This window comes from Leucopleurus acutus (assembly GCF_964270905.1).
Source record: "Leucopleurus acutus genome assembly, chromosome: 10".
In the NCBI taxonomy this organism is placed as follows: Eukaryota; Metazoa; Chordata; class Mammalia; order Artiodactyla; family Delphinidae; genus Leucopleurus; species Leucopleurus acutus.
This window is the reverse complement of record NC_139153.1, coordinates 42,467,196-42,494,215: the sequence shown is the minus strand read 5'-3', so window position 1 is coordinate 42,494,215 and position 27,020 is coordinate 42,467,196. Positions and strand designations below refer to the sequence as shown.

The 27,020-nt window shown below is 42.4% G+C and overlaps 1 protein-coding gene across 1 annotated transcript in view; it reads left to right on the top strand.

Annotated features, from left to right (window-relative positions):
• LARS2 (leucyl-tRNA synthetase 2, mitochondrial) overlaps positions 1-27,020 on the top strand; it is a 162,136-nt gene that overhangs the window by 76,318 nt on the left and 58,798 nt on the right. Inside the window, exons 8-9 of the mRNA XM_082848549.1 lie at positions 24,933-25,040; positions 26,230-26,389. Coding sequence (XP_082704675.1) covers positions 24,933-25,040; positions 26,230-26,389 — 268 coding nt within the window. The remainder of the gene's footprint in view (positions 1-24,932; positions 25,041-26,229; positions 26,390-27,020) is intronic.

Here is a 27,020-nt window from a genome sequence, read left to right as displayed (position 1 = left end):
CAGTAATGCGTACATGTTGATAGGCAACACCAAGGTCTTCTCGGTATTGGAGAGCCTCACTGTTGGGGGTGAACTCTAGTTAGAGCTGTTAGAGCCATGGGTGTGCAGACAGGAAGCACATGAACCTCAGGGTCACTCACGTAGAGGTTGATGGATTTGGGTCTTTCAGTTGGAAATCAAGAATAGCACCTGGGGGTCATTGTAGGCCATTGTTTGCTGACCTTTCAACATATCATTGTACTGCCATAGAGGCCAAAAAACATTCATCTTCATCTGCAATTATATCAACAATAAAGCTAGAAAGGAAGAAAGTATCTTCACCTGTGCAGTTCTAGTAAGACCTCCGGAAAGACAGAATGACATTTCAGAGGGTCCAGAGAAGACCATCTAAAAGGAGTGAAGAGATGGCCAGTCTCCATGAGGGAAGGCCAGGGTGAAAGTGAACTAAGCCAGGAACCAAAGCTTTGGACTTTAACTCTTGTTGTGTTTCTGATTAATAGTGTAAACTGATGCAAGTCCCTGCACTTCAATTTCCTCATCAATAAAAGGAGAGGGTGCGACCAAGTGGTCTTTAAGGTGCCTCTGGCTTTTTATGTTTTCAGGAATTCAAGGCAAACCCAACCATTGAAAGTGGGAGCTTGCTTACTAAATCACCAATAGCCTTGGCAAAATAACTTGTTCTGGGTATGCCAGAACCATTCTGTGCAAGGTATTCTTTGAGCCTACCATGTTTCAGGATATGGAATTGAGTGATCACTCCCTGAAACTCCAGAGAAAAGTGCTTAGAGCAAATCAGGGGCATTTCCCATGGCAATTTGATAATCTCTGTATTAGCATAAGACAGGAAGTAAGCAGGATCTGAAAAGGTAAAGGCATCATGAAGGGCTACTGATGGTATGTCATGGTAGTTCTTACCCTGGGGTAGTCACCATACAAAGGATAGTTGTACCTTTCCATAGTAGCCCATGGGTTGCTCCATCACAGAGAGGGTACTGGACTGAAATGGACTTTGGGTCAGATCCAATACTGCACTTCTTATATGCAAAGAAAGCACAAGTTATAAATAACCTCTGATCACTATAAAACTTTGCTGAATTAGAACTGTAGTACACCAGCTCACCATACCAATGCCATATGGTTATATGACCTCTAGTTCTCTCATTCAAAAGACATGTCTTAAAAATGAGACTGTTTTCCCTTTTTAATTTATTCAGAATGTAGCATATGGATTTGGAAAACTACTAATTAGAACTTGTTAACATAATGCCTTACTCCTTTTAAGCACACTAGTAGTATTGAGAGGCTGAATAATAATAAGGAAGCCGAGGACATTGCTTTCTATAACGTCCCAGGCAGTGAGAGCCCCTACTTGCTGACAGTTGGGGTCGACTGCATTACTGGGAGGCATGCCAGGTCACCTCGCGGACCTGTCAGATGACTCTGTAATAGGCACTGGTGGAAAGGCCACCTAATTGTCCTCTGCCTCTAATTGGAAATGTAATAATCTAACTGAGTGGCATTATTCTTTAAACTGTCAGCTGTGAATTTTCAGCTCTTCAGCAGAAATGGTTAGTTACCATGGTGACTTGCATGGTTCTTGCTGAACTCCAGTGAAGAATTATTGAAAAAGCTGAGTTTGGAGGTCAACACTTGGTTTGCCCTGAAAATCAGGAGAAGAGGGGGTGGCATGGGAGGTAGGGGTGGGCAGCAATCCATGTTCACTGCAGGTCCTTGGCTGAGGGCTGCACATGCACAAAGCAAGACTTCATAAGGCCTAATAGAAAATGATTACTATGAGATTGAGAGGAGAACAGAGATACCAGGGGGCTGCACAGTGCTCTGAAACCTTGGAGTTATGGCCCAGCCAAAAGTACGCAGTTGAGACCTCAGAAAGGCTATATATTACAAGTGTGGATGACACCCTAGGACCAAGGACAAAATTAAAATAGACTCACCTTAATTAAAAAAAAAAGTAAGCCTGACAGTTTCAAAAGGAACTTTCAGAACAAAACTCAACACCTTTAAAAGGAAACAACATAATCCAGACTTTCTGCAGGGTTGGTTTCATCTGCAATGTCTAACATATAATAAAAAAAAATTACTAGACTTGCAAAGAATCAGGAAACTGTGACTCATAATAAAGGGGAGGAAAATGGAGTCAGCCCAATAGAAATAGATCCTGAGATAATGGAACTTAAAGGAAAAGATGAGTGGACAGGGGAATCTCTGAAGAGAAATGGAAACTTTTTTTTTTTAAAAAACTGGAAATCTAGAACAGAAAAGTGCAACTTCTAAAATGGAAAATTTATTGTTTGAGCGGCAGAGGGATGAGTATGGGTTAAGTAGGCCATAAAGCTATAGGGGAACCCCCATCCCCCCACATAGAGAACATAACAAGTGGTAGCCCTAAAACAGAAACGGATATGACAAGTTTGAGAAGCTGAAATAATGACAGTATACCTGAAACTAAGAGAGCCAAGAGGAGAAACTCAAGATAGGGCTGGAGAACCTGAATAGGTGGTTAGGGGCCAGATCAGGCAACACCTTTTAGGTCTTAAGAAATATGTACTTTATCATGGGGTCCCTGAGAAGCCATTAAAGGATTCCAAAGAAGGGAATGACATGGTCAGATTTGTGCTTTTATAAATTCACTGTGGAAAGGGCAAGTGTGGGTGCAGAGAGACTAGTTAGGAGGTTATTGCAGTGGTCCAGGCATGCATAACTTAGACTTAGATGGTAGTGGAAAGAGATGGGTAGGTTAGAAAAATATTCAGATGGTGAAATCTGTAGAACTTGGTGATAATGAATGAGAGTGTGTAGGAGATGATGTCATCAAGAAAGACCCTGACTTAGACACAAAGTGAATGATTAAGCTACTCACTGGGATAGGGAGTCCTGGAAGAGACATAGTCCTGACCCTTTTGAGTTTGCAGTGGCCATGAGTCATTTGAGTAGAGATGTAGAAATAAATGATGCTTGGATAAATGGGTCCAAAACTTCAAAGAAGATCAAATGAGATAGGACATCTATTTTAAAACCTGGTATAACAGTAATAGTGTTGAGTTAGTGATGAGGTCCTATTTAGATAAGGATGAGATATTGAGTCAACAATGCTTTTAGCTGCAAGTAAATAAAAACTCAAGCAGTAGCTTAACAGATGGGAGGTTACTTCCCACACAAGAAGTCCCAGTTGCTGGGACCAAATTGGGAGAGGACTCTGAGTTGGCATTTCTGTGATTCTCATGACCTTTCCTTCCTACCTATTACTCATGGTTGCAAGATGGCTGCTGCAGATCAGACATCACACTTCCATTCAAGACAGAAAGAAGCAAAAGAGGCAGTGTGAGTGACTAGAATGCAAGAACTTTCCCACAAACCCAAAGCCAATTTCCACTGATGTTCTGTTAGCCCCGGTTGTGTCATGTGACTACACCCAGCTTCAAGGAAAACTAGGAAAGCAGGCTCAGGCTTTTTAGCTTCTATAGTCAAGATGGTTGGGGGAAGGGATGGGGAATGGGTGCTGGGATGGCCGGTGAGCTGTGCCTGCCACAGTTATCTTTAGAGCTCTGTATTTACATCTAGTTTTGCAGCTCTGAGGGCTGCCTCTGTGATGTACAGCTGGTGGTCTGCTTGGAAGCATGGCTGTGAAGGAGACCTCCTTTCATTCACTTAACTTCCAAATTATAAAGACGATGCCTGATGTAAAAATTACAGGGAACCCTGAAATATAAAAATCCTTTATTAAGGCTGTTCTGTGACGTATTTGATTTTCCTCCCTTTACCCCCCCCCCCCACCAAGTCTTCCTAGGATTGTTTGCTTTATGAAACGTTAAAAGTGATTTCAGCCACTCGTTCTGTGAAAAAGAAAACTGGCAGTAGGAGTATCTGAAGAAAATGAATTAGTCTTGGCAGAGATGTGTGGGAGGATGCTTGTGGGCAGCACCACGAGGTGAGAGGAAGGGGAGGAGGACGGATTGGAGACTTACATACAGAAAGCAAGAGGGATTCAAAGCAGGATGGAACGAACACTTCAGTTCCTGACAACAGGGTGACAATTGGAAAGCGAGACAAATAGACAGCTTCCCGTTTGAACTTTTCTGATAGATTTGTGGTTTTGGTTTCTGTGCGGCTTCCTTTAGCCCCCAGAGGCTGACTTCTCGCAGGCCCTCAGCTGCTGGGACACTATACATGGACTCCTCTTTGGCGTTAAGATGGACATAATCATGCCCTGATGGTGCTTAGTCAATGCCCACACCAAATTGGTGCTTATGTTTTCTAAGTTTTCAGGAGTTACCCGGCAACTGCTAGAATGTGAACCAAGTCAGTGATCACCTCGCACTTCCTATCTGCTTGCCCCTGATCTGATCAGTTCTCAGGCTTTCACTTACACCATCTTATTGAACCTTCACATTATTCTTTGGAGGGTAGATACACCTGTTATCCCTGTTTTACTGATGAGGAAACTAAGGCTCACACTGGTCATAAGTAACAGCACTGAGATTCAAATCCAGGTGCTTGAGCTCTTCACTGGCAGTATGTGCCACTTCTCAGATAGCCTGAATTCATTCTTTCTCTCCCCAGCTGTATTCTTGACTAGGTGCTAAGAATACAGGTGAGAAAAGCTGAGGTCCCTGCTCTTTGGGAGCTTGGAGGCTAGTGCAGGAGACATTCGCAGACATGAGAGGTCACAGCCGTTGGGATCAACATCACATTGCAGGAGAGTGCAGGGGAGGCGAGGAAAAGCCCCAGCTCTATCCAGTGGTCTGAGGAGGTATCACAAGATGGTGATGAAAGATGGGAAGTGCAGAATATCTGTAAGGGAGTATTTTGTTGCCTCCCAGACATGCAGGAAACTTCACGCTTCACAAGTATTTCCAAGTAGAATTTCTGCTGGCAAGAAGCAGATGGGCAACAGTGAGCCCTTATGAAATCAGGGAGGATGGGAGGTAATAAGCCGCCCATTTCCCTGCCCCCTCTGCGCCTCTCATCTTGGTTTCATCTTGCACTTGTGGGTAAAGTAGAGACGCCTTTACCAGAACGCACTGGTCTTGTTGGACAATGCAAAGAGTGAAACTCTGGAGTTGGAGAGCCAAGGAGGTGAGGGAAGGGAATGAGGCTTATGACAGGAGCTCCTTGGGGAGGTGGAGGAGGAGGCTGGAGCAGAAGGACAGCCCCGGAGGAGCAGCGGTACAAGGGTCTAGTCCCCTGGGTGCCCCTGGCTGCTTAAGAGTCCCCTGCACTCTGAAATGGGGACCCTTGGGCACCCTTGTTCTAATCCCGAGGCCTTGTGGTCCCTTTGAAAGCATTTGGCTGTCTGCTGGAAAGTGGGCTGTCGCCTGGCTTTCTGCTTCTACCCTCAGGTCCTCTCCCAGCCCCAGAACAGAGAGAGTGCCAGGAAGCACCTCCTCGTAACAGCATGCAAGTCCTCCTGTGCTCTCAGAAAACTTTGCAAAGGGATTAATCAGTGAGGTTTGGCGACTTGACCCCACCTTGTCCCCCCAAAAAGACCCTTGGCCCCAGTGTCGCCTGCTGTGTGTTCAGCCTGGCCCTTCGCACGGTGGGCGTGTGCACAGATTAGATGTTGGCCGAGGAAGCAAAGTTTCTGAGAACCAGGAGGAGCAAGTGAGAAACATTTAATGAACTGTCAGCTTCTCTGCAGGGCGGTTGGGATAAAAAGCCGTGAGGATCCAGACCAGGGCCAGATTTAACAGCGCTAATGCTGAGGTGTATCTACTGTGAGGGTTAGGGTTAAGCCCAGTGGCTTTAACGCTGTTACTGCATTCACCCCCACCGTGCCCCTCTGTGGCCAGTCAGGGCTGAGCGTGGCCTTATTCCTCCCTCCTTGTAAAAAGCAGTTTATCAGCTCCTGCGTGGTAGCGGGGGCAGAGCCCATACAGCTCTGGACCCCGGGACTCAGACCAGTGCTCAGACGCATTCTCGGAACCAGCTTCCTGCCCGAGTTCTCCCCCAGGCCCTGGCTGTCTCTTCTTTTGGAAGCAGCAGACTCTGCTCCCATCCCCAGGATCTGGTTTTGACTCCCTGTCTCACAGAACTAATTAATTGTTAAATTCTGTTCCTTCTTACATAATACTTCCTTCTGTTCTCTGTGTAACCTGCCTCTCCAGGATCTTTTCTGTCCTAAACCGTGAGCCGAACTCTACTCTTCACCTTCCGTCCTGTCCTCTAAGTCCTCCTCAGGGTGATCATTGTCTGGTGCCAAGGGGCGCAGTGAAGTCCTTCTGGGGGCGCGGGTGGGAGGGGGACAGAGGCGAAAGGAAAGTAGGTGATTTGAGGCTGACAGTCCCCGGCACTTTGCAGGTGAGCGAGAGGCTGCCTGGGGTGTATCAGGAGACTTGTACGCCAGCCTCCCTTCCGGCCCGCAGCCCCAGCCAAGGGGACAGGCTCTTTAATGTCAGCTGGGGCTGACGGTGAGCCTGCTGGGAGAAGGCCACCGGCTGACTCTGAGCAGGCCTCAGGGATAACTTCTGCCTGGAAGAGCTCACTAGAGTTGGTGCAGGGCTGGGTTCCAGCACTGGATTTGGAAACCATGGTATTTCATGACAGAACAGGCAATGAGATTTCCTGTCCCCTAAATGCAGTGCCTTCTTGCCTGTCTTGGGAATGTCCCCCATCAATGCCTAATCACATCTGTATGTGGCCTCTATTAGGTCAGGTCTCTAGGGCCGCCTTATTTCCTCACCCCAGAGTTCTTGCCCACACCCTGTCCCTCCCATCAGGGAACTGAAGACAGCCCTGCCTGCACACCCACTCCAGAGTGTGTGAGAATGAACGAGAACTTCTGAAGGAAGGAGACACACAGTCTCCAGCTTGGCACACATACTCTGCAAGCCGGAAGGTTTCCTTTTTTTTTGTTTGTTTCAAGATGGAATGATTGCAAGGGGAAAATGGGAGAAATACATTAATAATATATTTCTTATTGTGTATTGACAATGAAATAAATTATAAATTTGATTAGGAAAAAAAATGAACAAAGTAAACATTATGTCTTGCTCTTAAACCCTTAATAGCCTTTCTGAGCTCCCAGCCAGGTCCTTTAGGAGCGTAAAGGCCACCTTCTTTCTCAAGGTGTTAGCCTGGACTCCGTGGGAGGAAAAAGATTGATTAGCACCTTGTTGGGGGCAGTCCCTGGTTGTGCTCAGGAGCGCTAGTGAGTGTCACCAACGAACTCCTTTAACTTAGGGAGTCATCTGAATTTTAACACTAGAAGAAACCCGAGAGAACATTGTGCAGGCTCCCCGACATTAGGCTCAGTCTCCTGTGCTTTCTAATCACTGTCCTGATCTGAAAAACATAAAAGCCGACAAAAAAAAAAACCCCTCATGGGGCTTCCCTGGTGGCGCAGTGGTTGAGAGTCCGCCTGCCGATGCAGGGGACACGGGTTCGTGGCCCGGTCTGGGAAGATCCCACATGCCGCGGAGTGGCTGGGCCCGTGAGCCATGGCCGCTGAGCCTGTGCGTCTGGAGCCTGTGCTCCGCAACGGGAGAGGCCACAACAGAGAGAGGCCCACGTACTGCAAAAAAAAAAAAACAAACAACTCTCGTGCCTGCCTTTACTGCTGCCGGAAATTACAAAGTCAATATGGTGTCTAAAAACGACGGGATAAGGTGTTGCTTTATTTTAAGTAGGCCACATCCTGCCCTCCTCCTGCTCCTCAGGAAGGCTGATGGCCAGCTTGAGATGTCCCTGAAAATTACCGCCTGATCCCATTCCTCATTTTATAACTCAGACCCCCAAGGCTAGGAAAGCCAGGACCCAACCTGAGTCTCCCAAGCCCTAGGCCTGTGTTTTGTCCTCCTGCTCTTGAGCACTAGTTCCCAAGCAACCAAGTATTTCCGACAACCACATGCAGAGGGCAGACAGTCGGAGGGTGAGTGTTGCAGGAAGCCAACTAATGCAAGTTAGGAAATGTTATAGGTACAGGGAGAGGGCACAAATGGCCAGATAACGGAAAGTACAGTGATTAGAGGTTTTCTAGTTTGTTCTTGATGGAGTTGGCTTGTTGACCTCAGAGCTGGAGCAGTGTCATGTTTTATGTCATTATTCTCTAATCCAGGGCCCTTTCCTTACCCCAGGGCATTCTAAACCCAGCTGCCTGGAGAACAGTGAGACTGATCCAGTGGCTTCCACTGCTATTAAGGAAGCGAACAGACATTAGCAGATACATACATATCCATATTATATGGTTCTGTTTTGTTTATCAAAATGTGTTTTCTTATAGAAAGCGACAATTTTCCACAGTATCTTTCCATTTCTCTATTTATTTTGCTTACTATTCCAGGGTGGCTGATTCTGAGTGTCAGAATTGCTTAAAAAAGAGATTTAATCCTTTCTAGAGCTGTAGTAAGTTGTGAACTCTGGTAAAATGCAAACTCTAGTCATTTAAAAACAGTATATTAGCAGCATAATTTTAACTGTGTAAAAGCATATGCACAAGTACACACACTCATACTATGTTTTATCAGTTCTAACACACGATTGGTTTTAAATTTTATGCTCCACTGAGAATGAAAAATGCTCAATCAAAGGCACCATTGATTGTAAGACATGTCTCAATTTCAGAATTTGTGGGGAAAATATGCATCTCAGTATCACTGGAAGATGGGATATAAATAGGATGGAAAATATAGAACAAATATTAATAGTGATCTCCCTGGATGCTTAAGTTGATTTTGGGTAACTGTAATTTTTTTCCCCATCCTTTTCTGTCTTTTCCAAATTTTCCATAATGATTATTGTTATTTTGATAATCATAAAACAAAACAGCCTGATAGCAGGGTTATGTCAGCATTTATTTACACATGTTCTTTAGACCTGAGTGTCTTGGAAAGGGATGGTCTTATGTTCTTGCAAGTTTTAAGTTTATAAGCAAGCTTCCAGATTGAAGGCATTTGAGCAGAATGTCCCCTGGAACTGCTGTCCCCATTTTGTTTTTCTTAATTAGACCAATAAAAGCTCTTAGTGTTGCTCCCAAAACTCCCTTTCTCGGAACAAAAGCACCTTTTCAGGCAAGGGTAGCCTAGTGCCACAGATTGGGCTGAGTACCATGTTCTGTTTGCAGGATAGTGATTTAATTTCTCCCTCCCCCTAAGGGGTACAGTTACAGCCTCTCTCTTGTACTGTGGAGACAGGGGCAGTGAGGTGATGTGGGTGGCCTCTGGGAACCAGAAGCGGTCTCATCAGACAGGTGGCTCTGTCACTGAGAGAGTTTGTCCTCTGTCATCTGCACTCTTAGGTTTTGGTGGTGACATTTCAGAACCTATAGTCACCATCTCTTAGAAGTTAGTGGAATTTAAATCATTTTGCTGCTGAAAAAGTGGGTTACCTGAGACAGAGGGAAAAAACAAAAAGGCTGGTGTGTGGCCTGAGTTGATACATGAGTAAGTTGATATATGACTTGATACATGGCTGCCACTGTAGCTTCCTGGTTTCCTTCACCACATCCTTTCCCACAGAGCATGCACACCGGGACATCCATGCTGGTCATACCCAGAAAGCACTTCCTTCTTTCCAGCTATTCAGAAGCTATTTAATAGCACTTGGTTTGTTCCTCCTTTTCACATGGCTCTGAGGTACACCCTTGATGTAAGCATGGGCTGCTTGGTGCCTCTTTTCCTTTTGCCTCTGCAGTCTCATGACCCGTACATTGTTGGCAAGTCATACATCATTTGCAGGGTGCGTTGCTTAGAACTGATTATTTCCCTTCTGGGTTAATAGCACCTTCACTGGAATTGAGACCCTTGGATAGCACAACTGAATTTGTAAATAAATGTTTTACATTGAGATGCCACAACAAATGGATTTTGCTAGAAATGCATATTATTTTGCAGAAGAGAGATTAAAGTAGAACCATCAGAGAGAGAGAGGTAAACAAGGTAAACATCATGCCAGAGCTTTTTAATGTGTTTATAATCTTCATGCACAACTTCATGCCAGAGCCAAAGCAGAAGAGGGAGACTAGGACGTGAGAGAGTTTATTTCTCTAGAATATTCCAGAGGGGACATCTAGATTTTTTAAACATCTTATTGCCTCCAGAATTGACTTTCCTTTATTACAACTCAAATATATACTGTGTCTTTGGAGTAATTGCACTGAAATGATTCCAGAAACAAAAAGAATAAAGAAATCTTGGCAACAATAAGTTGTTTTAGAAAAAATACAGACAAATTATCGTTCAAAAATAATTGCTGGGCTTCCCTGGTGGCGCAGTGGTTGAGAGTCCACCTGCCGATGCAGGGGACACGGGTTCGTGCCCCGGTCCGGGAAGATCCCACGTGCCGCGGAGTGGCTGCGCCCGTGAGCCATGGCCGCTGAGCCTGCAGGTCCGGAGCCTGTGCTCCACAACAGGAGAGGCCACAACAGTGAGAGGACCGCATACCGCAAAAAAAAAAAAAAAATTGCTAATCAAATCATACTGATTCAGAAGAAGGCTAAGTGTTAAGCTTTTTAAAAATTGTCCATTTTAATTAAATCTCATTAAATCCTGTCTCAAATCTGTAACCAGCTCTCAAGGTTCCAGTTTCTCGACTTGCCCCTTAGTAGCTAATAAATCCACTTGTTTTAAAAGGTCTATATTTCTCAGTTTGCCTAAACTTTTTTTTTTTTTTTTACCAAGGTCTTTAAAATGTGTCATGTTTTTAAAACCACGTCTTCTAGAATTCTTATTTACAGTCCTGTTGCACCTTGTTCTTCCTGCTTTAGCTCACATCCTGTCTTCTCTTGGGAAGTATGGATTTATTCCTGGCATTATTTCTGCTTCTTTGAAGAAACAGTCAGATTAGCCATGTTATATCTAATCCTCTTTTTATCCCTAGCTTTGTAGTTTTCATCTTCCTCTTTCTTATTCCTGATTCTATTTTGTATTACTAAAGCCTTTTCAGTTGGATGTTTGCTTCAGCCCATCTCCTGGTGGTACATGCTCTTAAACACAGGCTCACACTGAGACTCATTCCTCTACAGTGTTGTTTCAACTTCTGAAGGCATCTTCATTCACGCGCTATACCTATAGAGCAACAGTGGCCATCTTTTCAGACTTATCCTAGTGAAATGATTATAATAGGTCCCCCCAATCCTAACCATAGTACTTCTATATATGCTAAATAATAACCACAGGGAAACTTTACAATTTGACTTCAGCTGAGTATTAAATACAATAATTATTTGTAAAAATTGAATGAGGAGCCCATTCACGTTGTTCATTTCTAGGTTTTGCATATGGAAGAAGTTGTCTCTTTTTTTAGTTTACAGAAAGATGCCTGAAAACTGAGCATGATGGCCCCAGAAAAATCAGATCTGGTGAATTCATTATTTGGGGTCTGCTGTTGACTTGGTCGAGTGAGCCATTTTTTCATTAATTAAGTGAAGGGAGTTGAATAATTCATGGTTTCCAAGTTGTGCCCAAGCCTTGGGAGTTGATGTAGAGGGGTTAGAGGAGAGAGCAGGGCATCTCCTAGAATAGTTCAGCTTTCAACTCTTAGATATTGGGTTCCCTCAGATTTTATTTGAAAAGGGATTTCATAGCACTTTAATAAAGAGTCTCAAAACCTGGTACTTCCCCAAGTTTTTGGATTCTATGAGCCGGTAAGATTTCTATAAATTGAGGTTGGCCAGAGTGGGTAAGGGAGGCACTGCCAACTGGCAAACGTAAGGACTTGAGATGAATACCATCTACTGTCACTGTAATTACAAAACACCACAAAAAGGATATAATCTCAACAAAAACCCCAAACAAACAAACAAACAAATGAAAACAGTTCTTTGCATTGAACAACTGTAGCACTGTAAATGCTCACCAGGCTCTTCTTGTTCTGGTGGAGACTTGGTGGGGCTGGCCCTGGGCTGAGGGGGGCTTGTTGGAAGCTGTTGGGCAGGTGCTTTCTGGAGCCCTGTTCTTCAAAATTCAGTCGTGAATAATGAGTTTATTTTATAGTGGGGACTAAAAAGGGCTTGCTGGGTTATTCTCAAGAGTTTGGTTTCATTTTTTCTTTTTCAATTCTTTTGATTTTTAAAAAATATTCATAGATTTGGTAAGGTTTTAAGCAGGTGGACTTTTTTCCCTGCCGCAATTAGCATATCAAAACATTCACATTTCATTCTATTTGAATCTTCTGTCCTCATCAAGATCTGAATATTTTAAGCAAAGCACCTCCATAGGAAGTATTCCAGCTTTGACAGTTCAATCTAGAAGAAAAACACAATGAGAGGGTTTGTAAACTGTGGCTCAGTAATGCAGGGGAAGGGGAGGGGCGTAAAGTGTGTCAGAAATGGACCCCATCAGCTCCGAATTTTCTGTGGCAGGAAAGGATGGAGTGGGAGTTGGGGCTAACCTTCAGATCATATAACGTGGGTTTTATCTGATGGAAAGACATCAGATCCCGTGATATCACACATAGGTTTGCTTGGAAGTTAAATGGAATCTCACTAATCCTTGGAGAGGAAAAGCCGAGGATCATTCTGAGTTCATAATGCCCTAGTTACGTGCTTGTTGGCATTTAAGACCCCTTAAATCGCTGCATAAATTGAAAAGCTTTCTAAAATATATAATTGTATCAGAAGATTGAGTAATAGTTTATTAGCATTATGTTTTATTTTTCTAATATTAATTAATATATTCAAGATTTTACACTTTTGCTACAATGATATCAGACAGTATAGTTTCAGCTAATATAGATACACATCAGGATGTTGAACTTTTTTTTTTTTTTTTTTTTTTTGCGGTACGCGGGCCTCTCACTGTTGTGGCCTCTCCCGCTGCAGAGCACAGGCTCCGGACGCGCAGGCTCAGTGGCCATGGCTCACGGGCCCAACCGCTCCGCGGCACGTGGGATCCTCCCAGACTGGGGCACGAACCCACGTCCCCTGCATCGGCAGGCAGACTCCCAACCACTGCGCCACCAGGGAAGCCCAGGATGTTGAAACTTTTAAAATCCATTATTAGTTAGGAAACTTGGTTGAAACAACCTAAAGTTACTCTGGTTAACTTAAGCCAAAAAGGAATTGGTCAGGAGAGGATCAGTTTCCTCACAGTTGGATGGGAAGGCAGGAGACCCAGGCCTAGGCAGGAATCAGGGAGAACAAGGGCACAGCTGAAATCTTGTCCTAGGAATGGTCTGGTTAAGTCATTGCTGCCATTGGTACCAGCATCTCCAGCCTCTCAGTTCTGGTGTGGCATTTAAACCAGTTGACCTTGTGCCTCTAGGTCCCCCCTCAGTGTTCCAATTGTACTGAGCCTATGATTGGTTACACTATTTGTTTAACTTCCACAGAGGAGGAGATTGGGATGGGAAAAGCACCCTCTTTCTAGCTTCCATAGTTGGTGGTGGGGCCCTGCCACTCCATCTTGCAATTCACCTCCCCACCCCTGCCCCCAAGAAAGAAGAGACTTCAGGTGCTGGGCAGCTTAAACAATAGAAGTTCACTGTGCAACTGGGGAGAAAGGTTCTGAGGAAGATGCATTGTAGTTAAATGAGGCCTGAGGAATGAGTTTTTAGCTTCACTCCAATTAGCTAAGTGATGTTGGGCAGCTTGCTAAACCTCTGGGAGCCTTTGTGTCCTTATCTGAAGAAAGGGAATTTTGATCACAACCCAAGCCCTATGACTCTATAACCAGAGTCTTCTTTCCAGGAAAAAAATAAAAATATAAATAGGATAATAGAAGCAGGCAGATCTCTAATAAGTGTCTCTTTTAACTTAGAGAATGATAAGCCAAAACTATCTGAAATATGGTTGTGGGAAAGCTGGATTTAAGGACCTCTGCTGGAGGGTAGTCATTGCATAGTAGAGTATAGGAATGCATATGAACTTAGGAGTCAGCTACACCTTGCTGCCAGTGCTTTTTCACTATTCCACCCCATACTTTTGGAGTGACTTAGAGGAAATTTCTGAGACTTGTTTTCTCATCTGTGAGGTGGAGATACTTCTTGACTTGTCCTGTTGTGAAGATTAAATGAGGCAACATACATAAAAGTGCCTGCTACATAGGAAGTGTTCTACAAAGGTTACTACTCCCCTCCCTAGATGCCTGGGGATCTGGTTTTGTAGTACTGCTTGCTCTCTGAGACTCTCCCTTGAGTGGAGGGAATTAAATGGGAATTTGATGAGCATTTGCCCAGTTCAAGACACAGTCCTAGGCTCTAGGTCAGGCCCCTTGTGGGGTTTAAAGAAAAACGAGAGTTTGCACTTGAATCATAGAGATCACAGGCCAACATTTCTCTATGCCATACTCTGGGAACAATGTGGGATAAGAGTTGTGACCTATGTAATACCAAACTTAGTAGTAAGTTTTTGTTTTGTTTTTACATTTTTATTATAAAATGAAATGCAGATAACCATATAACAAATATATAGCTTCTGAATTATTTTAAAGCAGCCGCCCTTGTAGGTCAAGATAGTGGATCTTGCCAGAGCGCTCCAGAAGCCCTCTACATGCCTCATCTCAACATAAGTGCCTCCCTGGCCCCAAAGTAGCTACTATCCTAACTTTTAGATAGTCACGTCCTCACATTTCTCTATAGTTTTAGCACCTAAATGTGCCTCCCTAGAGAGTATAGTTTATTCCTACCTTCACTTTTTAAATTTGATGTCTTTCAAGTACTTTAATCTACAGGTTTCCATCTTTATCCCTTTCTTTTTCTTACAATTTATCAGTTGAAGGACCTGGGCTGTTTGGCCCATAGTTTCCTGGGTTTTGCTGATTGAACACTCATGGGGCAGTTCAACATGTCCCTGTGTTCTCTGGATTTCCTGGCACCTTTTATTACACAAAACACAATGTCTTCTACAAGGGAGCTCAGTGGCCATATTATAATTGAAGTGTATGGGAGCATGGATACTTTGGTACATGATTCATTCATAATTGAGATACCACATGCCATCTTCTAGTGTCCATAGCAGCTGGTTTCTTTTGAAAGAATTTCTAGGAAAGCCTTATTTTAGATGAAGTTTACATTGCAGTTCTTACCAACTAACTCATTTTTGTCTCTCATGCATCTTTAGGTTAGTATATCAAAGATCAAATCCCAGAAATCCCATTAACCTCTGGGTTATGCTAAAATTAGTTGTTCGACTTTTCAAGTCTGTGCTGTCAGTAACAGAAACTCTATGTTTCTAATATTTGTTTTGTAACATTCTTAAAATGTTACATGTATGTGTAGCTCTGCAATTTCATGTTCCATTTATGTCGGCCAGGAAGGGAAAATACGGAGAAACTATGGTTTATCTGAAAGATTTTGGGAATAAGCTCTTTCAATCAAGTAAATATTCTCCTTAGCTGAGTGTGTTTATAGGTACCTTTACGTATATGCTTAGTTTCCAAGGAATTCATATCCAACTAAATACATATAAACTACATATGGAATATAATTCAACTTTTCTTCAGTGAATCATGATCTTATGCTGCCTTACGGCCACCCCTATGAGTGATATTTTTTTAAATATTTATTTATTTGGCTGCACTGGGTCTTCGTTGCAGCACCTGGGATCTTCATTGCAGCCTGTGGGATCTTTTAGCTGCAGCATGCTGGATCTAGTTCCCTGACCAGGAATCGAACCCAGGCCCCCTGCATTGGGGGCACAGAGTCTTAACTGCTGAAGCACCAAGGAAGTCCTTATGAGTGATTTTTAAACACCCCAAAAGTCACATTTAAAAATAAACCTGTATCAAATAAATAAATAAATAAATCTGTATCAATGGTTTTTTTTTTTGGACTTTTGTAACTTTCTCTTAAAGCACAAAGTTTGCAGACTTAAAATCATGGAATTGACTCCTCTTGAGATCCATGAGGGAGGGAAAGAGAGGGACACCAATGAAACTGAAAGGCCACCAAGGGGCCCACTGAAGAGCCAGGTTCCTGTTGGCTGTGCCACAGGAGGACAAGGCCACCTGTCCATGGTCAGCAGTGTGTCCCCTGGGACAGGTCTATTGAAACCAGAGCCTTGGCTGACCCAGGTTATTAGAGGTAGGCTTCCTCGTCATTATCAGGGAAAAGAGAAGGGGAAAGGTTTTGGTTTCTGCATTACCTTGGCAGGAGGCCCATTTCTCATTTTTTTTTTCACTTATTCAAAATACCTATTATATATCAGAAACTATAGGTGCTGAGTTTACACTGGTGAACAGAACTCTCAGGGAGCTTATAATGCAGAGGAGGAGCCAGACCATCAACAAGCAGTCAAACAGACTAGAGAAGAGATGGACCATTAGGGATGTGGGAAGAGCAAGGAGAATGATAGGGGCACCTCTTTAGATGGGGAGACTCAGCAGCCACTGTATAGAGGGTGAGGAAACGGTGTTTCAAGGCAAGAACATAGCATGTGCCAAGGCCATGAGGCAGGCTTGGTATTTTTGAGAAACTGAAAGAAGGCCACTTTTTTTTTTTTAACTTTACAATAAATTTTATTGACTTTTTTATTCTTTATACAAAAGGAACTACTTATACACTGTGTGATTGTTGCTTTAATTTTTTTTTGAATTTTATTTTATTTATTTTCTTATACAGCAGGTTCCTATTAGTTATCCATTTTATACATATTAGTGTATACATGTCAATTCCAATCTCTCAATTCATCACACCACCACCACCACCCACCGCTGCTTTCCCCCCTTGGTGTCCATACATTTGTTCTCTACATCTGTGTCTCAGTTTCTGCCCTGCAAACTGATTCATCTGTAAATAGTGCTGCAATGAACATTGGGGTGCATGTGTCTTCAAATTTGAATTATGGTTTTCTCTGGGTATATGCCCAGTAGTGGGATTACTGGGTCATAAGGCAATTCTATTTTTAGTTTTTTAAGGAACCTCCATAGTGTTCTCCATAGTGGCTGTACCAATTTACATTCCCACCAACAGTGCAAGAGGGTTCCCTTTTCTCCACACCCTCTCCAGCATTTGTTCTTTGTAGATGTTCTGATGATGCCCATTCTAACTGGTGTGAGGTGATACCTCATTGTAGTTTTGATTTGCATTTCTCTAATAATTAGTGATGTTGAGCAGCTTTTCATGCGCTTCCTGGCCATCTGTATGTCCTCTTTGCAGAAATATCTATTTAGGTCTTCTGCCCATTTTTGGATTGGGTTGTTTGATTTTTTAATACTGAGCTGCATGAGCTGTTTATGTATTTTGGAGATTAATCCTTTGTCCGTTAATCTGTTTGCAAATATTTTCTCCCATTTTGAGGGTTGTCTTTTCGTCTTGTTTATGGTTTGCTTTGCTGTGCAAAAGCTTGTAAGTTTCATTAGGTCCCATTTGTTTAATTTTGTTATTTCCATTACTGTAGGAGGTGGATCAGAAAAGACCTTGCTGTGATTTATGTCAAACACTGTTCCTCCTATGTTTTCCTCTAAGAGTTGTATAGTGCCTGGTCTTACATTTAGGTCTCTAATCCATTTTGAGTTTATTTTTGTGTGTGGTGTTAGGGAGTATTCTAATTGCATTCTTTTACATCTAGCTGTCCAGTTTTCCCACACCACTTATTGAAGAGACTGTCTTTTCTCCATTGTATATCCTTGCCTCCTTTGTCATAGATTAGTTGACCATAGGTGCATGGGTTTATCTCTGGGCTTTCTATCCTGTTCCATTGATCTATATTTCTGTTTTTGTGCCAGTACCATATTGTCTTGATTACTGCAGCTTTGTAGTATAGCCTGAAGTCAGGGAGTCTGATTCCTCCAGCTCCATTTTTTTCCCTTAAGACTGCTTTGGCTATTCGGGGTCTTTTGTGTCTCCATACAAATTTTAAGATTTTTTGTTCTAGTTCTGTAAAAAATGCCATTGGTAATTTGATAGGGATTGCATTGAATCTGTAGATTGCTTTGGGTAGTATAGTCATTTTCACAATATTGATTCTTCCAATCCAAGGACATGGTATATCTCTCCATCTGTTGGTATCATCTTTAATTTCTTTCAACAGTGTCTTATAGTTTTCTGTATACAGGTGTTTTGTCTCCCTAGGTAGGTTTTTTCCTAGGTATTTTATTCTTTTTGTTGCAGTGGTAAATGGGAGTGTTTCCTTAATTTCTCTTTCAGATTTTTCATCTTTAGTATATAAGAATGCAAGAGATTTCTGTGCATTAATTTTGTATCCTGCAACTTTACCAAATTCATTGATTAGCTCTAGTAGTTTTCTGGTGGCATCTTTAGGATTCTCTATGTATAGTATCATGTCATCTGCAAACATTGACAGTTTTACTTCTTCTTTTCCAATTTGTATTCCTTTTCTTCTCTGATTGCCGTGGCTAGGACTTCCAAAACTATGCTCAATAATAGTGGCAAGAGTGGACGTCCTTGTCTTGTTCCTGATCTTAGAGGAAATGCTTTCAGTTTTTCACCATTGAGAATGATGTTTTTTGTGGGCTTGTCGTATATGGCCTTTATTATGTTGAGGTAGGTTCCGTCTATGCCTACTTTCTGGAGAGGTTTTATCCTAAATGGGTGTTGAATTTTGTCAAAAGCTTTTTCTGCATCTATTGAGATGATCGTATGGTTTTGGGTTTTTTTTTTTTTTTTTTTTTTTTTTGCAGTACATGGGCTTCTCACTGTTGTGGCCTCTCCCGTTGAGGAGCACAGGCTCCAGATGCGCAGGCTCAGCGGCCATGGCTCACGGGCCTAGCCGCTCCGCGGCATGTGGGATCTTCCCGGACCGGGGCACGAACCCGTGTCCCCTGCATCATCAGGTAGACTCTCAACCACTGCGCCACCAGGGAAGCCCAATCATATGGTTTTTATTCTTCAATTTCTTAATATGGTGTATCACATTGATTGATTTGTGTATATTGAAGAATCCTTGCATCCCTGGGATAAATCCCACTTGATCATGGTGTATGATCCTTTTAATGTGTTGTTGGATTCTGTTTGCTAGTATTTTGTTGAGGATTTTTGCATCTATATTCATCAGTGACATTGGTCTGTAATTTTCTTTCTTTGTAGTATCTTTGTCTGGTTTTGGTATCAGGGTGATGGTGGCCTCATAGAATCAGTTTGGGAGTGGTCCTTCCTCTGCAATTTTTTGGAAGAGTTTGAGAGGATGGGTGTTAGCTTTTCCCTAAATGTTTGATAGAATTCACCTGTGAAGCCATCTGGTCCTGGACTTTTGTTTGTTGGAAGATTTTTAATCACAGTTTCAATTTCGTGACTTGTGATTGGTCTGTTTGTATTTTCTGTTTCTTCCTGGTTCAGTCTTAGAAGGTTATACCTTTCTAAGAATTTGTCCATTTCTTCCAGGTTGTCCATTTTATTGGCATAGAGTTCATTGTAGTAGTCTCTTCAGATGTTTTGTATTTCTGCAGTGTCTGTTGTAACTTCTCCTTTTTCATTTCTAATTTTATTGATTTCAGTCCTCTCCCTCTTTTTCTTGATGAGTCTGGCTAATGGTTTATCAATTTTGTTTATCTTCTCAAAGAACCAGCTTTTAGTTTTATTGATCTTTGCTATTGTGTTCTTTGTTTCTATTTCATTTATTTCTGCTCTGATCTTTATGATTTCTTTCCTTCTGCTAACTTTGGGTTTTGTTTGTTCTTCTTTCTCTAGTTCCTTTAGGTGTAAGGTTAGATTGTTTATTTGAGATTTTTCTTGTTTCTTGAGGTAGGCTTGTATAGCTATAAACTTCCCTCTTAGAATTGCTTTTGCTGCATCCCATAGGTTTTGGATTGTTGTGTTTTCATTGTCATTTGTCTCTAGGTGTTTTTTGATTTCCTCTTTGATTTGTTCAGTGATCTCTTGGTTATTTAGTAACGTACTGTTTAGCCTCCATGTGTTTATGTTTTTACATTTTTTTCCCTGTAATTGATTTCCAATCTCATAGCTTTGTGTTCAGAAAAGATGCTTGATATGATTTCAATTTTCTTAAATTTACTGAGGCTTGATTTGTGACCCAAGATGTGATCTATCCTGGAGAATGTTCCGTGCGCACTTGAGAAGAAAGTGTAAACTGCTGTTTTTGGATGGAATGTCCTGTAAATATCAATTAAATGTATCTGGTCTATTGTGTCATTAAAGCTTGTGTTTCCTTATTAATTTTCTGTTTGGATGATCTGTCCATTGGTGTAAGTGAGGTGTTAAAGTCCCCCACTATTATTGTGTTACTGTCAATTTCCTCTTTTATAGCTGTTAGCAGTTGGCTTATGTATTGAGGTGCTCCTATGTTGGGTGCATATGTACTTATAATTGTTATATCTTCATCTTGGATTGATCCCTTGATCATTACGTAATGTCCTTCCTTGTCTCTTGTAACATTCTTTATTTTATCTGATATGAGTATTGCTACTCCAGCTTTCTTTTGGTTTCCATTTGCATGGAGTATCTATTTCCATCCCCTCACTTTCAGTCTGAATGTTTCCCTTGGTCTGAAGTGGGTCTCTTGTAGACAGCATATATATGGGTCTTGTTTTTGTATCCATTCAGCAAGCCTGTGGCTTTTGGTTGGAGCATTTAATCCATTCATGTTTAAGGTAATTATCGCTATGTATTTTCATATTTCCATTTTCTTAATTGTTTTGGGTTTGTTTTTATAGGTTCTTTTCTTCTCTTGTGTTTCCCACTTAAAGAAGTTCCTTTAGCATTTGTTGTAGAGCTGGTTTGGTGGTGTGGAATTCTCTTAGCTTTTGCTTGTCTGTAAAGCTTTTGATTTCTCTGTCTAATCTGAATGAGACCCTTGCTGGGTAGAGTAATCTTGGTTATAGTTTCTTCCCTTTCATCACTTTAAGTATATCCTGCCACTCCTTTCTGGGCTGCAGAGTTTCCACTGAGAAATCAGCTGATAACCTTATGGGGATTCCTTTGTATGTTATGTTTTGTTTTTCCCTTGCTGCTTTCAATAATTTTTCTTTGTCTTTAATTTTTGCCAGTTTGATTACTATGTGTCTCGGCGTGCTTCTCCTTGGGTTTATCCTGTATGGGACTCTGTGCACTTCCTGGACTTAGATGGCTATTTCCTTTCCCATGTTAGGGAAGGTTTCGACTATAATCTCTTCAAATATTTTCTCTGGTCCTTTCTCTCTCTATTCTCCTTTTGGGACCTCCATAATGCGAATGTTGTTATGTTAAATGTTGTCCCAGAGGTCTCTTAGGCTGTCTTCATTTCTTTTCATCCTTTTTTCTTTATTCTGTTCCACAACAGTGAATTCCACCATTCTGTGTTCCATGTCCCTTATCCGTTCTTCTGCCTCAGTTATTCTGCTATCAATTCCTTCTAGTGTATTTTTCATTTCAGTTATTGTGTTGTTCATCTCTATTTGTTTGTTCGTTAATTCTTCCAGATCTTTGTTAAACTTTTCTTTCATCTTCTCAATCTTTGCCTCCATTTTTTTTGCCAGGTCCTGGATCATGTTCACTATCATTATTGTGAATTCTTTTTCTGGAAGGTTTCCTATCTCCACTTCATTTAGTTGTTTTTCTGGGGTTTTGTCTTGTTCCTTCATCTGGTACATAGCCCTCTGCCTTTTCATCTTGTCTGTCTTTCTGTGAATGTGGTTTTTGTTCCACAGGCTGCAGGATTGTAGTTCTTCTTGCTTCTGCTGTCTACCCTCTGGTGGATGAGGCTATCTAAGAGGCTTGTGCAAGTTTCCTGATGGGAGGGACTGGTGGTGGGTAGAGCTGGCTGTTGCTTTGGTGGGCTGAGCTCAGTAAAACTTAAATTCACTTGTCTGTTGATGGATGGGACTGGGTTCCCTCCCTGTTGGTTGTTTAGCCTGAGGCAACCCAACACTGAAGCCTACCCGGTCTCTTTGGTGGGGCTAATGGCAGACTCTGGGAAGGCTCATGCCAACGAGTACTTCCCAGAACTTCTGCTGCCAGTGTCTCCACGGTGAGCCACAGTCATCCCCTGCCTGTGAGACCCTCCAACACTAGCAGGTAGGTCTGCTTCAGTCTCTTATGGGGTCACTGCTCCTTCCGCTTGGTCCCAGTGAGCACACTACTTTGTGTGTGCCCTCCAAGAGTGGAGTCTCTTTTTCCCCCAGTCCTGTCAAAGTCCTGCAATCGAATCCCACTAGCCTTCAAAGTCTGATTCTCTAGGAATTCTCCTTCCGTTGCCAGACCCACAGATTTGGAAGCCTGACGTGGGGCTCAGAACCTTCACTCCAGTGGGTGGACTTCTGTGGTATAAGTGTTCTCTGTTTGTGAGTCACCCACCCAGCAGTTATGGAATTTGATTTTATTGTGATTGTGCTCCTCCTACCATCTCATTGTGGCTTCTCCTTTGTCTTTGGATGTGGGGTATCATTTTTGGTGAGTTCCAGTGTCTTCCCATCGATGATTGTTCAGCAGTTTGTTGTAATTCTGGTGTTCTTGCAAGAGGGAGTGAGAGCACGTCCTTCTACTCCACCATCTTGAACCAATCTCGTTGCTCTGACTTTTTTTTTTTTTGAGGTATAGTTGATTTACAATATTATGTTAGTTTCAGGTATATAATGTAGTGATTGAAAAATTTTATAGATTATACTCCATTCATAGTTATTATAAGATACTGGCTATATTCCTTGGGCAGTACAATATATCCTTGTAGCTTATTTATTTTATACATAATAGTTTGTACCAAAAGAAAGCCACTTTAATTGAAGTAATGAACAGTCAGGAACCTGAAGCAGGACTTTTACCACCTTCTCAAAAGTCAATTTTCACTCAGGCAAATACTGAAACATAATGGTCCTTTTGGGCAACTTAGTTGGCCCATAAAGCATTTTGTATATCCTATGGAAAGCCATCTCACAAGCACAGATTTTGGAATATATGTATGGCATTGACACATGTTGATCTGCTTATTTTACTTAAAACTAGCAACTCTGGTTTTCCTTGATCCTGCCCTGGGAGATTGGGCAGTACGGTTTCATCAGCATCATGAATTGGCTTAAGCATAGTTCATGCTGAATTATGAAGTTTCAAAACTTACCTAAAATATTTCTGAGTCTTTGTCATCAGCTATTTGGTTTTTGTGGATCTCCTTTCCAAATGACCAGGTAGACTATAAAATACCCACGGTTTCTAATTAATGACATTTCCTCATAAAAAACGTTTTTATCTTTCGTGATTAATGGTCCGGAAATGGGAGAACCCTAGAATCATTTTGTTGAAGATGACCTATAAACATGAGCTGGGTAGTTGGGTCTCTGCATGAGGATTATGCCAAGTGTCACACAGCTAGGTTCCTATTGGTAGCAAAAAGGAAGGGGACCTGCCTTTACTGAGCCTTAGTGTGACGTTGCGTTAAAAGGACAGCTTGAGCTCTTCACTGAGGCTTTTCAGTGCTCTCCTTTTCCAATTTTGCACACACGTCTGGTTTCTATTTTAATATTAGTGTAACTCCGTTCCCTCTTTCCTTTGCTTTTCTCTTAAGATTGACAGCCCCATGGCAGGAAGGCTCACCCTGTTACTGACTGGTCATTGCACCCTACTGTGGGCTGGGCAGGCACTCTTTAGTTGCTTCTTTTCCCTTCCTTTCTTTTCTTTTTGGAGCTTTTCTTTCCTCACCCACCCACTTCCTGTGACTTTCCTTCTCCTCTGTGGTCCACCCCCCAAATCTTTTATACCTGTCCCTACTTTTCACTCTGTTACTTTTCTTCCCTACCCTCCCACTATTTTTCTTTTCCCTTGATTCATTTCCACGACCCGTGTCCCATCTTCTTTGATGCTAATAGCATTTGGCATTGCAGTTTGATCAGTTACCCAACGAATAGCAGCAGGCTCCATGTGTGCATTATTTAAACTTCATTTTAGGGACTCTGGCACATCCTGCTTTGTGTATGCCCCAGTCTCCAATGCCTAGATGAGGTCCTTGTGTTTAGGGTTGGGGAATTAATACATTCCTGGGAATAAACAAATGAATGAACACATTGCTGGTCAACTTGATGGTGTCCATAATCCACAATTTCTGCCTCAGAAGAAATTTCTGGATCTTGAAACTTGCAGGCTCTCCCGAATAAATGAGAATGGATGGATAGATAGATGACAAGTGTAAAAAATGCTCTGTGTTGTTTATCACACGATAGAGTAAGTCTCTGCCCTGTAGGCAAAAGAATGCAGTTAGTAAGGTCTGGGTTTTAGTCCTGGCTTGTCCTTTCCTGCAGGCTTGCATGAGAAAGCTATACGCTTTCTCAGTGTGAGTTCATTAATCTGAAAGTGAGCTACCTTACCCAGAGTGTGTGAGAAGAGATGTGTGTAAAAGCACTTTATGAATTACAAAACACTACACGAATAAAGCATCGTTATGTTGCCTGTATTAGTCATAATACAATTAGGAATTTAAAATTGGACTCTTATTATAAATATATGATTTACTTTTAAACTTATCTGTTGAAAGAATGTATCTCATCTTCAAATAAAGGGATGGCATGAGCTTGAGACCATAGAGAATAGTTTATTGAAAAGCCTCCCTTTTGTAGGATTTTAGGATTAAAATTAGACGATGAAAATAAATGTGTGCTTTTAATAGTAAATGTTACACAAATCAATGTGATGGTTTCCCTTATGCTAATTTTTATTTTTTAAATAAACTTATAATGTTCTATATATGATACAGTTGAGTTGTAGAATAGCCATACCTGTGAATGACTTATCTTAGGGTTTAAAAATTCATAAACTTGAACTTCTTTTGTTTAGGTCCCAGACTGTGGAGGAGAGTGCACTAACCACATCCATCAAAGATGTTAATCATGGTCTCTCCTTGTTAATTTTCTTCTCTCTCTGAAACCTTGGCCCACTCAAAATAGAGAAGTGAGTGAAACCCATCTCACTAAATTGAGTCATGATGAGTGCATCTGTGTGACCTTTGCTGGGCCTCTCTGATTGACAAGTGAAGAAGAAAAGGGCTATATCCTGAACCTCCTTCAGTGTCCCCAGTTCTCCCACCTTAGCGAGCCCCAGATCACTTGCTTTGTCTTAAGTAAGCTGTGTGCTTCTACCTCTCCGTTCTCCTTTCATTCCTACAGCCCATGCAGGACGCGCTGGCAGACCTTCCGGAATGGTACGGAATAAAAGGCATGCAGGCCCACTGGATCGGGGACTGTGTGGGCTGCCATTTGGACTTCACATTAAAGGTGATCGAGCAAGAGCATCTCCAGCAATTAATGCTCAGAAACCCCCTTCTGCATTTTTAGAACTCTTTGAAGAAACCAGCAACTTGAGACTCTGCAACAGTGCTATCCAGTAGAAAGATACTGAGAGTCACATATGTAATTTCAAATTTTCTAGTAGCCACATTTTTTAAAGTGCAAAGAAACAGGTGAAATTAATTTTAATAACATTTTATTTAACTCGTTACATCCAAAATTTTCATTTCAAGATGTGATCACATTGTAGGCCTTTGCTCCTTCACCAGGGTGAGGGATGCGGGTCTCTGAGCCACCTGGCTACTGTATGTGGAATGTCTTCTGTATTCTCTCCCTTGCCCAATATTTTATCATGAAAGTGTCTCCACCTCCATTCCTGGACCCACCTGAAAATGAGACATCTCCGGAGGGAACACTCTCAGTCCTGCAGGTACAGGGCCATGTGGCTGTGCCTCTGAGGCCCCAGGCCTGGCTCCACAGGTGACACCTAATTGGCACTCAGTCCATAGTGTGGACTTTTAGTTCTGGGCCCCAAGCGCTTCGCACATCATTGGCACTTTGTGAGCACATTTGAATGTGTGAACAAAGGAGGATCTGGCCTCTCTGTGTCCTCTGTGTCTGTCACATAGTTGGCATTCAGTTGGTACCTAATGTTTGACTCTTCCTTGAAAGGCATTTAACCAGCCCTAGGAGCACTCATTCTTGAGCTCAGCTCAGGCTGTCCTTTCTTTCCTATTCAAAATGGAATTAGCCTCAGTGTCTTTTTCTGGTTAGAAATGTTGATGCCTTTATTTGTAACTTAAATCCTGGAGGAAAGTATAGCTCCTTTCTCAGGACGAATAACATTGACAGTTATTATTGATTTGTGAACAAAGGAGCCAAGAACCGGGGAAGGCATCCTTCTGAGCATGCTTTGACCCCCTTTGATTTGGGGCCCCCAAGTACGACTGGTTGTGGGCACTGGGGAGGCCTCCTGAAAGAGGAGCTGTGACCCTCTTCTCTCTTGCCCTTTCTGCCCCTGCCAGGGACCACCTCAGGTCCCCACATCCCTGTGGCTATGGTCAGAAGCTGTCACCGGTATCTGGGATTGGGGAGGGGTGGGAGGAAGGTATATGGCTGGGGAGCACAGCAGCCCAGAGGGAGGACTGAGGAAATGACTCTGCTTCCCCCCTGCCAGGTTGATGGGCAAGTCACAGGAGAAAAGCTGAGCGCCTACACGGCCACCCCCGAGGCCGTTTACGGCACCGCCCACGTGGCCATCTCTCCCAGCCACAGACTCTTACATGGGCACAGCTCTCTGAAGGAAGCCTTTCGGAAGGCTCTCATCCCTGGCAAAGGTGAGTTGGCAAGTTAAGGTTAAGACGGGGGCATTATGCCTTATGTTTCACAGAGTTCACGGTCCTTTCACATTTGTCATCTTGTGTGATCTGTTATTCTCCTTGGCCTAACTTTTCATGTTTTGATTTTAAAACATGAGGATCAAAAAGAACTTTGAAAATGTTAAGTTACTTTGAGTTACTAGTTTGTCCGCTTCTTAAGTTTTTGTTTGAAAGCTCAACTCTTTCCCTTTAAATATAATCTAGATTTAAAGCTCTTTTCTGATAGGAATAGAATCTGGTACTTAACTTATAATTTTATCATCAAATAAAACGATACTGACAGGGACAGGAAGGAAGCCAATGACAATTAAAGGAAACATTTCAATAACTTAATTTTAGTATCTTTAAGAATTCACACAGTGATCTGAGCAGACAAGCAGAGTCCTGCTCAATACAGGTCTTAAATGAGTGGATCAAGCTGACCTAGAATTGGCATAGCAGGTGTTGGTCAGTGAGGATTGGGAAGTGCCTATGCATTAGTCAGTATTCCAGGGTTGCAAGCAACAGAATCCATCTCTGGCTAACCCAGGGGAGGAGGGGAACATACTGGAAAGCCATGGGGAGGAACCAGTCTGGAAGAGGACTTGGA